At 37.9% G+C, this 16,625-nt stretch overlaps 2 protein-coding genes across 4 annotated transcripts in view; both read left to right on the top strand.

Annotated features, from left to right (window-relative positions):
* Positions 1 to 12,504, top strand: part of LOC133880267 (probable pectinesterase/pectinesterase inhibitor 25) — a 51,873-nt gene extending 39,369 nt beyond the window's left edge. The window contains exons 2-5 of one of the 3 annotated variants that reach the window (XM_062319187.1): positions 7,612 to 7,669; positions 9,133 to 9,490; positions 10,231 to 10,554; positions 12,100 to 12,504. In XM_062319187.1, coding sequence (XP_062175171.1) covers positions 7,612 to 7,669; positions 9,133 to 9,490; positions 10,231 to 10,554; positions 12,100 to 12,467 — 1,108 coding nt within the window. In that variant the 3' untranslated portion in view covers positions 12,468 to 12,504. Of the gene's footprint in view, positions 1 to 7,611; positions 7,670 to 9,132; positions 9,491 to 10,230; positions 10,555 to 11,141; positions 11,579 to 12,099 lie in introns of those variants that run through there. The other 2 variants (XM_062319185.1, XM_062319184.1) reach the window with 2 other exon arrangements.
* A 1,632-nt stretch (positions 12,505 to 14,136) lies between these two features.
* On the top strand, positions 14,137 to 15,429 carry LOC133878942 (uncharacterized). The gene has a single exon (XM_062317505.1). It carries the CDS (start codon positions 14,137 to 14,139, stop codon positions 15,427 to 15,429), a length of 1,293 nt encoding a protein of 430 aa, XP_062173489.1.
* The last annotated feature ends 1,196 nt before the right edge of the window (positions 15,430 to 16,625 follow it).

Raw genomic sequence — 16,625 nt, 5'->3', positions numbered from 1 at the left:
GAACAACTAACATGATATATCATTAAATATGCAAGTGGTACAGCAAGGTTGTGAGTGTCATCAATGGAAAGGTTTCATCCTCAACCCTAGTTGAGGTTACTAGCCTTCCATGACTAAGAACACCACAAGAAAATGATGAACAACCATGGAAATGAAAGAAAAGCTCTACAAAGAGAAAGTATTCTGAAAATAAACTACTGAATTACACTACAATAAGCACGAAATTAAATCTGCTCTATTCTTTCCTCTCCTACTCTCTCTACTACTCTCTCAACAAGGGGATGGCCATGGCTTTTATAGAAGAAGGCCATGGCAAGAAATGACTCCTCTACCCTCCTCTAGGGTTCTTCTGCAGCTAGAGACAACCATAAACACGAAACCAGCGTGTTCTGCAGCAGAAATCAGAGGGAGGACTGCTTTTTGGCTTCTGATTGGGCATTCTGGCGCGCTCTGCAAAAGCAGTTTCTGGGAAAATTCGATCGATCGACTTTTATTTCGATCGATCGACTTCGGGCAAATATTCGATCGATCGAATTTTAAGTTCGATCGATCGACTTTCTAGGATCTCCGAATTTCCAGCTATTTCCTTATGAATTTTGTCATTCCTCTCTTATTGTCCTACAAAAACAGAAAACACAAAACTAACCAAAACATTAGAAAAATAACAAGGCTAAAGGTTTAACTAGTGCAAATCAAGGGGTCCAAATACACAATATTTGGCACTCATCAAATACCCCCAAACTTACATTTTGCTAGTCCCTTAGCAAAAACAAAATGAAAAACAAAATCAAAACATGAAACATAAGTCCTCTTTCATGTGAGAAACGATTGCATTTAGCATATGCAATAAGCCTTTTAAACCCCTAGGACTCCCTAGTGGACGAGTGAAGTCTCGTGAGGGTTTGCCAGAAATGGTACCCACAAACATTGAAATGCCGTATTTATCAATTGAGCGAAAATCATCATTCAAACACATGGTTCACACATCATGAGCATGTTTAACAAAATGAATATCACATTATCATGTTATCAAAAATCGATCAACTCATAGATGGAAAATTTGAGACAACACATGTTCAAAAGTGTAAGGTGTGAATAGCATAGAATCATGGGGTTTCGATTTTCCTCAAAGCACATATATCCAAAAATTCGCAGGACTTCCGTCAAATGACCAAGGCTCATCATATATTTATTATCATTTATTATTATTTTGTGTTGGCTGTGCAATGTTTGACTCCTTTAAGCTTTCTAATTAACCTATGTAACGAGTGTTGGGCCAGTGACTCCCAAACCAGATGGTTTTAGGGCACTAGATGTAAAGACATCCCTAAGGGCTTAAATACTCAAGTCAAAAAGGCTACGAAGTCAAACTAGCCAAACAATCATCCAAGCTGAAATTCTCATCTTTTTACGCGAACACCCAATGCTTAATGAGGCAAGGGGCCCAGTTACTCAATGAAAAGTCAAATTGGTGATATTATTCTAAGCATTTTTTTTTTTGAACAACTAGCCATGGATTCATCAACAAGTCATCCTACAAATCTCAAGACATCTAAATTTTAATTCAAATCTCATACCCCACAGAAACAATGCTAATGTGCTTGTGCTAAATAAATTAAACATGTCAAGTCTCTCTAATCCAAAGATGAGTCAAAAGATCTTAGATTTTAATGATATGCAAAATTCAACATGTTAAACAAACCAATGAGGTGCAAACCATAGCAAGATGTAACCATGCTCAACTTAACAATAAGGCATATTATTGTTTTTTTTTTTTTTTTTAAAATGAATATTAGCAGGGCAACAAAGCAATAATTAAATGAAAACAGACAGAAATGTCTACCCCACCCCCAAACTAAAATAACACATTGTCCCCAATGTGGCTAGAGATACAATACCGACGGGTGATGCAAGTTGGGCACACTTGTAAGAGACGCGCTCCCCCAAACTTGAATGACGGACACTGTCCTGAAAATCACAACTAAAACACAAGAAAGAAAATCAAATGATAGGGAAAAGAGATGATGAGGGTTGCCTCCCACAAGCGCTAAGTTTTCAGTCTTCAGCCAGACTTTCCATCATGACGACAATTACTCCGAGTAACTCGGGTCCTCTAAAAGGGTCGTCTCAACCTCCGAGCTCTGTAACTCCAAAAATGGCTTCAGTCGTTGCCCGTTCACCTTGAACGTGCTGCCATTTTTTGGATCCTCAATCTCAATGGCCCCATAACAAAACACTGATCGAACTATGAAAGGGCCTGTCCATCGAGATCGGAGCTTCCCTGGGAACAGATGCAGACGTGAATTGTAAAGAAGGACTTTCTGACCAGGCTCAAAAGATCGTCTCAATATGTTCTGGTCGTGAGCCTTCTTCATCCGTGCTTTGTACATCCTAGCACAGTCATAGGCATCGTTCCTCAGCTCTTCCAATTCATTGAGTTGGAGCTTCCTCTGTGAGCCAGCCTTTGTGAGATCAAAATTCAGCTGCTTAATGGCCCAGTAAGCTCTGTGCTCCAACTCCACAGGCAGATGGCATGCTTTCCCGTACACGATACGGTAAGGTGACATGCCAATCGGTGTCTTGAACGCTGTCCGGTATGCCCATAATGCATCGTTCAACCGGAGAGACCAATCTTTTCTTGACGGGTTCACCGTCTTCTCCAAAATCCTCTTGATCTCTCTGTTTGAAACCTCCACTTGTCCACTCGTCTGAGGGTGATAAGGAGTGGCAACCTTGTGCGTGATGCAATATTTCTTCATCAGCTGTTCGAAGACCCGGTTGCAGAAGTGCTTCCCACCATCACTTATAATTGCTCGAGGAGTACCAAAACGAGCAAATATAGTGTCTTTTAAAAACTGGACCACAACTCTGTGGTCGTTGGTCTTGCACGCAACTGCCTCTACCCATTTGGACACGTAGTCCACAGAAACCAAAATGTACAGATAGCCGAAGGATTTTGGGAAAGGTCCCATGAAATCAATGCCCCATACATCGAAAATCTCAACAATAAGAATCGGGTTGAGGGGCATCATATTCCGACGTGAAATACTCCCTAGCTTCTGACAGTGCTCGCATGCAACACAATAAGTGTGAGCATCTTGAAAGATGGTAGGCCAGTAAAATCCGCACTGCAAAATCTTTGCAGCGGTCTTCTTCGCACTGAAGTGGCCTCCACAGGCATGATCATGACAAAAGGAAATGACACTAGATTGGTCAGGCTCGGGAATGCATCTCCTAATGATCTGATCAGGACAATACTTGAACAAGTAAGGATCGTCCCAGAAAAAATTCTTCACCATGGACAGAAATTTGGACTTATCTTGCCGTCCCCAATGCGAAGGCATTTGTCCGGTGACAAGATAGTTCACTATGTCAGCAAACCATGGTGAGTGAGTATGAGCAATATGCATCAACTGCTCATCGGGGAAGGTCTCAGAGATGGGGGCGGCTTCTTCCATGAAGTCCACGGTAATCCTCGAGAGATGATCAGCCACCACGTTTTCGGAACCCTTCTTGTCCCGAATCTCAATGTCGAACTCTTGTAAGAGCAAAATCCACCGGATGAGGCGAGATTTAGCATCCTTTTTGGAAAAAAGATACTTTAATGCCGCGTGATCTGAGTAGATGATGACTTTCGATCCTAATAGGTAGGATCGAAACTTATCCAGAGCAAAAACGACTGCCAGCAGCTCCTTCTCAGTGGTTGAATAGTTCAGCTGGGCGTCGTTCAGAGTCCGACTAGCATAATAAATGACGTGGGGAAGTTTGTCAATGCGCTGCCCCAATACAGCTCCAACGGCGTAATCGGACGCGTCACACATGATCTCGAAAGGTGTACCCCAGCTTGGGGCCGAATGATGGGTGTGGACGTCAGAATTGCCTTCAAGACCCCAAATACCTTCTTGCAGTCTTCATCAAAAATGAAAGGGGCCTCCTTTACCAACAGTTTGCACAAGGGCCGGGCGATCTTGCTGAAATCCTGAATAAATCGCCGATAGAATCCTGCATGGCCCAGAAAAGAGCAAACCTTTTTCACCGTCCGTGGGGGAGGAAGGTTGGATATCAGATCTACCTTCGCCTTGTCGACTTCAATCCCCCGACGAGAGATGACGTGCCCGAGCACGATTCCTTGTTGCACCATGAAATGACACTTTTCCCAACTGAGCACTAGGTTCTTCTCTTTAGAGGTGGTGCAAACATTCCTCAAAAGATGACCCGAAAACCGAAAAGTCATCCATAAACACCTCCAGGAAACGCTCTACCATATCAGAAAAGATGCTGATCATGCACCGCTGAAAAGTAGCTGGTGCATTGCATAAGCCAAAGGGCATGCGTCGGTAGGCGAACGTTCCGAACGGACAAGTGAAGGTCGTCTTCTCTTGGTCTTCAGGGTCCATAGGGACCTGGTTATATCCAGAATAACCATCCAAAAAGCAATAATACTCGTGCCCGGCCAACCGCTCCACCATTTGATCAATGAACGGAAGAGGAAAGTGATCTTTCCTGGTGGCGGTGTTCAGCTTGCGGTAGTCAATGCAGACTCTCCATCCAGACTGTACTCGAGTTGGAACCAACTCGCCTTCCTTGTTCTGCACGACTGTAACTCCAGCTCGCTTGGGCACGACATGAATGGGGCTCACCCATTTGCTGTCAGAGATAGGGTAGATGATGCCAACATCCAATAACTTGATGACTTCTCCTCTGACGACTTCTTGCATAGTCGGGTTGAGCCTTCTCTGTGGCTCCCTCGATGGCTTGGTGTCTTCCTCCAAGTGTATCCTATGCATCACCACCGAGGGGCTGATTCCCTTAATGTCTTCAATGGTCCAGCCTATAGCTTCCTTATGCTCCCTCAAGACATCTAACAACCTCTCCTCCTGAGCGGTGTAAAGATCTGAAGCTATGATTACAGGCAAAGTTTTTGCTGGACCGAGGAACTTATACTTGAGATTGTCCGGTAAGGGCTTAAGTTCCTTCTTTGGAGGCTCAGGTACTGCTGCCTCCTCTTCCTTCTTGCTCTCCAGAGGAGCAAACTCCAAAACAGCATTTGCTTGCTCAAGCAGGACATCCAAGTCCAGATCCTCTTCAAATTGAGCAAGGCATGCTTCCAGGGGGTCTTGAATGCTTGATTCTTCAATGCTTTCCTCCAGGATTTCTTCGATCAGGCAGACATTGTTGATCTCATCACACTCCCTCGGCTATTTGCTGATGGTGAAAATGTTCAGCTCTACCGTCATGTTGATTCTAGAGCAAAGCCTTATGTGTTTGTTGGATATCCTATTGGTATGAAAGGTTATACTCTCTATGATCTTCACACCAAATCACTTGTTATCTCTCGACATGTTATATTTCATGAACATATTTTTCCTTTTGCTTCTAATTTCATTTCTACTTCAGATGGTCATCTTGTTTTACCTCATCCCATTCCTGATTCAGCTCCTGTCTCTATACTCGAACCTCCATCTTCCTTACCAAATTCTCATCCCATTCCTGATTCAGCTCCTGTCTCTATACCCGAACCTCATTCTCCCTTACCAAATTCTGTTCCCATCTTGAATCCTACATCCATTTCTGACTCTGTTCATCATTCAGACATTTCCAATTCTGAATCTCAACTTTCTCCTAATGTTCATCCACCTATTCCTCATCTTAGAAAATCATCTCGCACCAAACAGCCTCCACGATACTTGCAAGATTTTCATTGTCAATTGGTGACTTCTTCTACCTCACTCTCATCTACTCCTCAGGACAAGACAGCATGCTCATCAGGTATTTCTTATCCTCTTTCCTCTTTTCTTAGTTATAATAACCTCTCTCCTACTCATCGTCATTTTTGTCTTTCGGTTTCTTCTAATGTTGAACCAAAATTTTTTCATCAAGCCATCAAGCATGCTCATTGGCGAGATGCTATGGATGCTGAGATTACAGCCCTTGAGCTTAATAATACATGAGTTTTAGTTGATCTTCCTCCTCATAAGCACCCTATTGGTTGTAAGTGGGTGTATAAGATTAAATACAAGTCGGATGGTAGTATTGAAAGATACAAAGCTCGTTTAGTAGCTAAAGGATATAATCAATGTGAAGGGATTGATTATCTTGAAACGTTTTCTCCGGTCGCTAAGATTACTACTGTTAGAATTTTTCTTACTCTTGCTGCAGCTCATAATTGGCATCTTCACCAATTAGATGTCAATAATGCCTTTTTACATGGAGATTTACATGAGGAAGTCTATATGACTTTACCTCCCGGTTTTGCTAGCAAGGGGGAGTCTCGGGTTTGTAAGTTTACTAAATCTTTATATGGCTTAAAGCAGGCTTCCCGTCAGTGGTTTTCAAAATTCTCCTCTACTTTACTTGATCATGGATTTATCCAATCTAAATCTGATTATTCATTGTTTACAAGGATGCAGGGATCTACTTACATGGCTTTGTTAGTATATGTAGATGCTATCTTGCTGGCCAGCAATGATGCGCTGCTATAAATGATTTCACTTCTTTTTTGAACTCCAAATTTCGCCTCAAGGATTTGGGTCCTGCAAAATTCTTTCTTGGTTTGGAAGTAGCCTGTAGCAAACATGGTATTTCTTTATCCCAACGGAAGTATGCCTTGGAGCTAATTCAAGATGCTGGACTATTGGCAGCAAAGCCTATTCTGTTTCCTATGGATTCTACTCACAAATTGTCTCGAGATGATGGTTCTCTTTTGGCAGATCCTACTTCATATCGTCGGTTAATTGGTAGACTCTTATACTTTACCATAACCAGACCTGATATTACCTATTCAGTACAAGTTCTGAGCCAGTTTATGAGCACTCCCCGTCAACCTCATCTTGATGCAGCAACTCGCATCCTTCGGTATCTTAAAAATGCTCCTGGTCAGGGTTTATTCTACTCGGTTGCTTGTGATTTGCAGCTTAAAGCATTTTGTGACAGTGATTGGGCCGATTGCATAGACAGTCGGAAGTCTACTACTGGATTTTGTATATTTCTTGGTGATTCACTTGTTTCATGGAAATCCAAGAAACAATCTACTGTCTCTCGGTCTTCTGCTGAAGCTGAATACCGTAGTATGGCGTCTACTTCTTGTGAGCTTGTTTGGATCCTTTCTTTGCTACGTGATCTTACTGTTTCTCATTCTCAGCCTGCCTTGATGTTTTGTGACAGTTCTGCTGCTCTTCACATTGCAGCAAATCCGGTCTTCCACGAACGCACAAAACATATTGATATAGATTGTCATCTGGTTCGTGAGCATATTCAGAATGGTATCATTCGCACGATGCATGTCAATAGTCATAATCAGCTTGCGGATGTGTTTACAAAGGCTCTTGGCTGTCCTTTATTTACTTCTTTAATTTCCAAGATGAATGTTCTTGATATACATTCCTCTTTAGGGGGAGTATTACAATTATAGTCACGTGTTTGAACAGATTGTTATGTACAACTTGTTTTTTGACAGCTGGTAGAAGTTAGATATATAAATGTAATCTCAGTACTTGATCTTATCAGTTAATACAAAAAAGCGAGAATACTTTTCTCTCAAGTTTCCTTTTCTCTTTGTTATTGTTGTTCCCTTTTCATTCTCTGTTCTTCAATATCTTCACTACAATTCAGATTCTATCAATTTCCGGGGATGGTGCACCCGGTCCGTGAACGCCTTGAAAGTCTCAAGGTAAACAATTTTTAGTTCTTGCTCTTTTTGTTTATCTTGTTTTAATGCACGTACGGGAATAATTAAATGATAGATTAATTGGGACTATATAAAAAAAATTAAATAATAATAATAATAATATTAATATTATGACAGCGTTAGTAGTGTAATGTGTCCCAATTTCAACTAGACCGGTTAATTAGTAAGATAAATGATCCCTACACTCATTTCTCACAACAGCCCCACAACAAGCTGATGTGGCTGGTAATATTTTATTATTTTTTTTGTTTTGTTTTGTTTTTTTTTTTTTTGTAAAAAAATAATAAAATATTACCAGCTACATCAGCTTGTTGTGGAGCTGTTGTGAGAAATGAGTGTAGGGATCATTTCTCAATTAGTAAAGCGAAATATAGATTTGGAAAATGTTAAATTTACAACACCAACACAACAACTACACAACAACCCGTCACAGGAGGGTGGACCCCACACACTGGAGCTTACCCAAACACGATTAGGCTTAAGTGCCGTAAAACAAACTTTAGCTCCTATATTGTTGTTTTAATGGCCTAAATTTAATTTTAAGTGTTATATAAAAAAGGAGAAAAAAAATTAAAAATCTAAACCCTTACTATATTGGTCAATTATAACCTGACTCATTTAATTAAACGGGTCATACTCATTAACCTTAACCCGCTAATTTTTTGTATTAAACTCGTATAAAAAATTGATAGCTCTGCCATATTGTCTTATTTACAATAAAGTTTTCTTTATTATGAAAATAATTGTTATCTGTTAAGAAAAAATAATGGTTATCAAGAAGCTCTATGTTTTTTTTAATTATTTTTTAAATATTTAAATATATTAGGTTTAAAATCTTAGTAAAATTAGATCTTAAATTGATTAAATTAAAAAATGAGGTGTAAAAGGTAAAATTGAGAATATTAATACAAGATTTTGAAATATTTTTCCTTTGGTTTATAGTAAAATTTGTTTGCCTTATTGGTATATTTTGATACAGTTTCTGGCATGGTGTAAACAACACGTCTCCTATGCCTAAATTAGTTTTTGAAAGAAAAAAGTATATCTTTTAATTGCCTCAAGAATTCAGTCTGTCGTTTATACTAGCCGGGGAATGAGCTTATTTATAGGCGAAGACATGGAGTCAAACCTGAATTGAGTTTACTACTTTCACTTGAATTATGAGTGTCTAGTGTTTAATTTGGTATGAGAGTCTTATCCCCATTCAACCAGGAGTTGGACTGTTGACCAAATTCTTTAAAGAGTTCTTATTGGATCCGCATTAGGACTACTATACTCATGCATTTATGCTTTACTTTGTTGATTAATAGTGGATATAAAGCAGGGAAAATAGGAAATTGTATTCATAGAAAAAAAAAAAGAAAAAAGAAAAAAAGAAGAAGAGGAAATTGTTCAATTATAATGAGAAAAGTATATTTATTTTATTTGACAGTATTTAACTTCAGGTTCTACGGAAAACCACTTGCAAAAAATCAACGGATTGCCCCATGAAAAAGGAACGGATTCTGAGTGCTTTGGGAGAAAGCAATGGCATTCTTATTAACGAGACTGTGACTGTCGGCTTATTTGGCTCCGACAACTTCACGTCCATCTCCGACGCCGTCGCATTTGCTCCCAATAATTCAAAGCCCGAAGATGGATATTTTGTGATCTACGCCACAGAAGGATATTACGAGGAGTATGTGGATGTGCCGAACTATAAGAAGAATATAATGTTGCTTGGAGATGGGATCAACCGGACTGTCATCACAGGAAACCATAGTGTAATTGATGGCTGGACTACTTTTAATTCTTCAACCTTTGGTAAGAAAACCATTCCCAAATTAACATTATAATTTTTGTGACAATTCTTGTTTACTTGTCGGGTTCGGTTCGTGTTGAAATATGGTTATTAAACTATATAGCTAAGTTAATCATATTTTGATTCATTTAATTAAATTGGTTAGATCTTTCAACCTTTACCTGCTAATTTCGTGTTGGATTGATGTCGGGTTCACGAATCGTGTCAAAAATTGCATGCCTTAAATATCGAATGTCGTGTTTAAGTCGTGTCGAGGCATAAGTATAAGACTATACAAGATAACCTTAGTCTAATCAATTTAATTAAACGGGTCAAATCATTCAACCTTAGGGCTTGCAAATAGTGTAAAAGATTGACAACAAACACTAAATGTCAGGTGACGGGTTCAAATCGGGTCAAGACATAGCATTACAAGACGGGTCAAACCTTAACCCGACCCATTTATTTAAATAAGTCAAACCCTTAAGTACTCTATATCGTGAATTTTATGTTAGGTTCTTGTCAGATTAACGGGTTATGTAAAAACTGTCAGCTCTAATTTTATGACAATGCCACTAAAGTTTTCTTTTCATTTGGATATATAATTGCAAGATTTTCTCTTTGACTTCTCTAATCATAAACAATCATAACTTGTGGAATATAGGAGACATTAATGAAGGCTTTGTGAATGTGGATCTCATATATACATAACATGATCATAAGTAACAATTGAACTAATTAATGTATATATGCGTTGATGCAGCTGTTTCTGGAGACCGATTTATAGCAGTAGATGTAACGTTCAGGAACACGGCTGGTCCCAAGAAGCGCCAAGCAGTAGCTCTAAGGAACAATGCTGACCTCTCCACCTTCTACCGTTGCAGTTTTGAAGGCTACCAGGACACTCTTTATGTTCACTCTCTCAGACAATTCTACAGAGAATGTGAAATTCATGGAATTGTAGATTTCATTTTTGGAAATGCTACTGCTGTCTTCCAGAGCTGCAATCTATTTGCTCGGAAGCCAATGGCTAATCAAAAGATTGCCTTCACAGCCCAAGGCCGGTCGGACCCAAATCAAAACACCGGTATTGTTAAATCATTATTTACTCTAAATACTTAAGCTGATAGGAAGGAATAGATTTATATTATAACACTTTCCATCACGTGTGGGTTGAAACGGTTCAAGATCTCTTGAAATTGTAGATTCTAAAATTATGTGAATTCAGGCCGTTACTTGCATCGATCAAAAAATGCTAGCTATTAAAAATGTGGTATATTATCAAGAAGAATTGAGTATATTTTTATTAGGTTAGTGTATTTCATGTTGTAGAAAAGCTTTGAGCCAAAAGCTGTTGTTTGGCTTTAACATACTCAATTCTTATTGATAACATGCAACATTTTTAATCGGTAATATTTTTCAAGCTGTTCGATGTAAAGAACGGCCTGATTCATGTAATTTTAGAATGGGAATCCTCATCTGGCTGAAACTCTCATTTCATAAGTAAAGCTCAACACGTGTAATATTTAATTTAAATAGGGGGTAAATTGATGGGGACAAGATTCGAACACAAGACGACCTTTGCTCTGAAATCATGTTATAAATTACCATTTATCCTAAAAGCTTAAGCTGATAGGGAGTGAATGTTGAATCATCTAATTTATCTTTTGACAGGTATATCAATCCACAACTGCACAATTGAAGCTGCACCAAACTTGGCAATGGAGATCAACTCAACCTTAAATTATCTGGGGAGACCACGGAAGAATTACTCAAGGACTGTGTACATGCAATCATATATTGGCAGTTTGATCCATCCCGTCGGATGGTTGGAATGGAATGGAACCTTTGGATTAGACACACTCTATTATGGGGAGTTTGAGAATCATGGGCCCGGGGCAGATACGAGAATGAGAGTAAATTGGCATGGTTATACTTTGATGAATGCTTCACAGGCTTTGAATTTTACAGTTTTCAATTTCACAATGGGGGATCCTTGGTTGCCTTATACTGATATACCATTCTCTGCAGGACTTCTATAAACTAGCTAGAGATTTGTATCTAGATAAAAAGTTTCATTTGGTTTTCAGGGATTACCTTTTTAATGATTTTTTTTTTCGAACCCTATATCTTCGAGATAAAAAGTTTCATTTGGCTCCAAGCTTTTCTAAAATTATGTGAATTCAGGCCGTTACTTGCATCGATCAAAAAATGCTAGCTATTAAAAATGTGGTATATTATCAAGAAGAATTGAATATATTTTTATTAGGTTAGTGTATTTCATGTTGTAGAAAAGCTTGGAGCCAAAAGCTGTTGTTTGGCTTTAACATACTCAATTCTTATTGATAATATGCAACATTTTTAATTGGTAACATTTTTCAAGCTGTTCGATGCAAATAACGGCCTGATTCACATAATTTTAGAATGGGGATCCTCATGGCTGAAACTCTCATTTAATAAGTAAAGCTCAAAATGTGTAATATTTAATTGAAATTGAGGGTAAATTGACGGGGACAAGATTCGAACATAGGACGACCTTTTCTCTGAAATCAAGTTATAAATCACCATTTATCTTAAAAGTTTAAGTTGATAGGAATGAATGAATTTAATCATCTAATTTATCTTTTGACAGGCATATCAATCCACAACTGCACAATTGAAGCTGCACCAGACTTGGCAATGGAGATGAGCTCAACCTTAAATTATCTGGGGAGACCATGGAAGAATCACTCAAGGACCGTGTACATGCAATCTTATATTGGCAGTTTGATCCATCCCGTCGGATGGTTGGAATGGGATGGAACCTTTGGATTAGATACACTCTATTACGGGGAGTTTGAGAATCGTGGGCCAGGGGCAGATACGAGAATGAGAGTAAATTGGCCTGGTTATACTTTGATGAATGCTTCACAGGCTTTGAATTTTACTGTTTTTAATTTCACAATAGGGGATACTTGGTTGCCTTATACTGATATACCCTTCTCTGCAGGACTTCTATAAACTAGAGATTTGTAACTAGATAAAAAGTTTCGTTTGTTTTTCAGGGATTACCTTTCTAATGATTTTTTTGGGAACCCTATAGCTTTGAAAAAACTGATATGATTTTTTTAGGAGGAGTTTTTAGTATTTGTTAAAGTATTGATTAAATGATTTAATTTTACTCTTCCTTTCAGCTTAAATTTTTGAGATGAACAGTAGCTTAATTAATATGGTTACAGAGCCTAAAGGCCTTGAGTTCGAACCTTATTTCAGTCATTCGCCTCACATTTTAATTAAATATTACACATGTTTGGGCTTCATCTATTAAAAGGTAGTCTGAGCCCACGCGTGAGAATGAGTGTTAAGGTATTGATTAAATGATTAAATTTACCTATTCCTATCATTTTAAGCTTTTAAGATGAGTGGTGATTTAATAGTATTTTGGTTAAAAAAGTGTTTTGATGTGATATATATATATATATATATATATATATATCATTTTTTTTGTGAAGAAAATTATTTAATTTGTTAATGCTTTACTTGTGATTCTTGAGAATTTTAATTTATAGCTTGCTGGCGAGCACTAGCAGCAGATTCCCAACCATTTTCCCTATTTTAGGGAAAATTTAGGGAACCAAACCACTTTTTGATTCCCTATAAAAAAACACTTCACAATAGATTCCCTTATCTTTCCCTATATCAATTAAATACTCTTTTCTTACTCTTATTTTATTCTTTTTTTTCTCTTTCCTACTTTTTGTTATTTTACTATCCCAACCAACTCCCAACTAACTCTTTTCCAATCCTCCATGTCTTTGTTTTTATATTCATACAATTATTTAATGACCATTTATTGGCTAATTTAAATTTTGGATGATAGATAGAACTCAATTAATTTTTGCTGGAACAATTTCAAAATTTTGCATTAACTTACGACTCCACCAATTAAATTGCTTGCAGCCCTGCTTTCGTGACTAAATATCCACCATCGTCAGAATCATCTATCAATATTGTCTAATTAGTATGTTTCAAAAAAAAAAAAAATAGCCACTAGCATCTACAAGCACAAGACCAGATATCACACTGACTTGCCAATCCAAAAGTGAATGGAACTAGTGTCTTGCAAGATTGTAGCGAGTAGTCATCACCAATGCTAGGAATTAAATGCCATGAACTACTTCGAATTAAATTGCTTCAACAACTGTGAACTATTGCTGCAACGACTGTGAATTAGGAATTAAATGTAATGAACCACTTTGAATTAAATTGCTTCAATGACAGTGAAAAAATTAAATGCCATGAACTACTTCGAATTAAATTGCTTCAACAACTGTGAACTATTGCTGCAATGACTACGAACTAGGAATTAAATGTAATGAACCACTTTGAATTAAATTGCTTCAATGACAGTGAAAACGTTTGGCAACGGCTAGTAATTAAATGTTCAACGACTAGGAATTAAATGTTCAACAGCTGTGAATTAAACTGATGCCAAGCAACGGTTGTAAATTAAATGAGTGTTCTTTCGATTTAAATTGTTCACAACCAAACACGAGTGTTCTTTCAATTTAAATAGACCCATTGTCTCATTGATTTTCATCCATTTCACAACCGAACGTTTCGTGTTCTTTCAATTTAAATAGACTCATTGCCTCACTGATTTTAATCCATTTCAATACCCATTTCCTCAATGAATCATATTCTCGAACTCGATAGCCTTCTATATGATTCTTCTTCTGATGATGAGTTGGAAATAATTTCAACTTTAGCTATCGTAAAAGGACGATTGGATGGCGAAGGAGGATCAAGGTCACGGCATGATTCTGCACGACGCCGCAATACCATTTGGCGTGATTCTTTGCAAGGTGAAGAAAACCTATTCCGCGATTATTTTGCAGAATCGCCAGTTTTTCCTCCCAAAAAATTTCGAAGGAGGTTTCGTATGCGTCGTGACCTTTTTATGCGCATTCATGATGCAATAATATCTCATGACAGATATTTTGTCCAACGAAGAAATGCTGCTAAAAAGCTCGGACATTCATCTCTACAGAAGATGACTACTGCAATTAGGATGCTCGCTTATGGAGTAACAGCAGATTTTATGGATGAATACTTACTGAATGGAGAAAGGACCGCAATGGATAGCTTTATACGGTTTGTTAAAGCGGTAGTTTCAGTTTTTTCTGCCGAGTACTTAAGGTCGCCAAACCCAGAAGACATTGCTAGATTGCTAGCAATTGGCGAAAGCCGTGGATTTCCCAGAATGTTGGGAAGCATCGATTGCATGCATTGGAAGTGGAAGAATTGTCCAAATGCTTGGAGAGGTATGTATTCTGGCCATATTCGTGAACCTACAATTATTTTGGAAGCCGTGGCGTCCAATGATCTTTGGATATGGCATGCATTTTTTGGATTACCAGGGTCTCATAATGATATTAATGTATTAGAACGGTCTAATGTATTTGCCAATCTAGCTGAAGGGCGTGCTCCTCCAGTCAACTACTCAGTCAATGGTCATGATTATACAATGGGATACTATCTTTCCGATGGTATATATCCTTCGTGGGCAACATTCGTAAAGACAATTCATGCTCCACAAGGAAATAAGAGAAAAAATTTTGCTGCAGCTCAAGAGTCAGCAAGAAAGGATGTGGAGCGAGCATTTGGAGTGCTTCAAGCACGATTTGCAATTGTACGTGGACGGACACGATTATACGAACCTGAACTTCTTAAAGATATTATGATGGCGTGCATAATATTGCATAACATGATCGTTGAGGATGGACGAGATTTATATATTGGAGCAGATGAATTCAATTACGAGCAAATCAATGATATTCCACTCGAACCACCGTCACACGAATGTACAGATGAAATTGTTGAGTTTATGCAAAATCGTCATCGTATTAGAGACCAAGAAACACATTCTCAACTCCAGTTAGATCTCATCGAGCATTTATGGCAAATACATAGCCAATCGTAAGAAATTGTTATCTCTAAATTTGGTATCATGTTATTTAGCTTGGAAAATCAGATATTCCCAAGTATTTATGTCCACTTGACTTCTTTTGTAATTTTTCTTTTTTATTTATTTATTTATTTTTATTTTTGTTGTAATTGGCATTTGGTTAACTACTAAGTTTTTTGTCAACAAAGCTACGAACCAGTTTTTTGTCAACTGTTACATTATGTAAAAAGGTCGTTGAAGGCCATCGCAGGTAATATTTTGCTGCCAATTGTGTAGCTATTATATGTGCTTTATATATTTGTCCCCGGCATATATTCTTAATGACCTGTTTTTAGTTCAGAGCAGAGCATTCTTTGCACACACAAATAGCAGATAGACCAAAGGAAGAAACAGATTATAATAGCAAATAGACCAAAGGAAGAAGATTATTTCTATGCCAACCCATATGAGTGTCTGCAATTGTTAGATGAACCATGGAGAAGCACATGATGTCTTTCTTCATGTTTGGACCCAGTTCTAGTCACCTACTTTATAATAAATGGGTTATCTTAATTCTTTCACAATGGTTTAAAGTTTAAATACACAGAATTTGGAGTGGACTTTGGAAATGTGTTTCCAGGATATTATAATATTTCACAATTTTGAATAATAAGATTTATGTACATATCGAATACCCTCCCCAGATATTTCATGTTCTTGTACATTTATTAGCTGTCAATTTTTAACAAAAGATTCAGCTTCTATACTCTCCAATCATGTCCTTAAACCCTTGAGTGTTGTAGCTAGAATACACAGATTGGTTACGAAACATACTCTCTACCTATAGCAAATGGAACTAGACTCCTACTCTCCTAATCCTAATCCTATTGACATTAAACTGTTGCTCATCAAAGCTTATTGACTCCTACAAAGGATTCTTCTAGACAAATCCTACTCCAAACCTGCTTCTGCCAATATTTGCTGCTTCCATCTTGTGGTCTATCAAATTTCCAAACAGGATGATCACAATTACACCAAGTTTCATAAAAACTAATAGACCCAATAGTAGCACAAAAAGCAACTCAAGCATTCACAAAAGCCAAGGTCACAACCATCAAAGAGATTTCCCTTTTGTCTTTTATAGTTTACAAAAAGCCAAGGGCATAAACAAAAAGCTAATGACATAAACAAAATTCAATACAAAATATATACGGCATAAACAAAAGCCAAGG

This window comes from Alnus glutinosa, chromosome 10, assembly GCF_958979055.1.
Source record: "Alnus glutinosa chromosome 10, dhAlnGlut1.1, whole genome shotgun sequence".
Lineage (NCBI taxonomy): Eukaryota > Viridiplantae > Streptophyta > Magnoliopsida > Fagales > Betulaceae > Alnus > Alnus glutinosa.
Note: the sequence above shows the minus strand (reverse complement) of the source record. Positions and strands in the feature narration are given on the sequence as shown.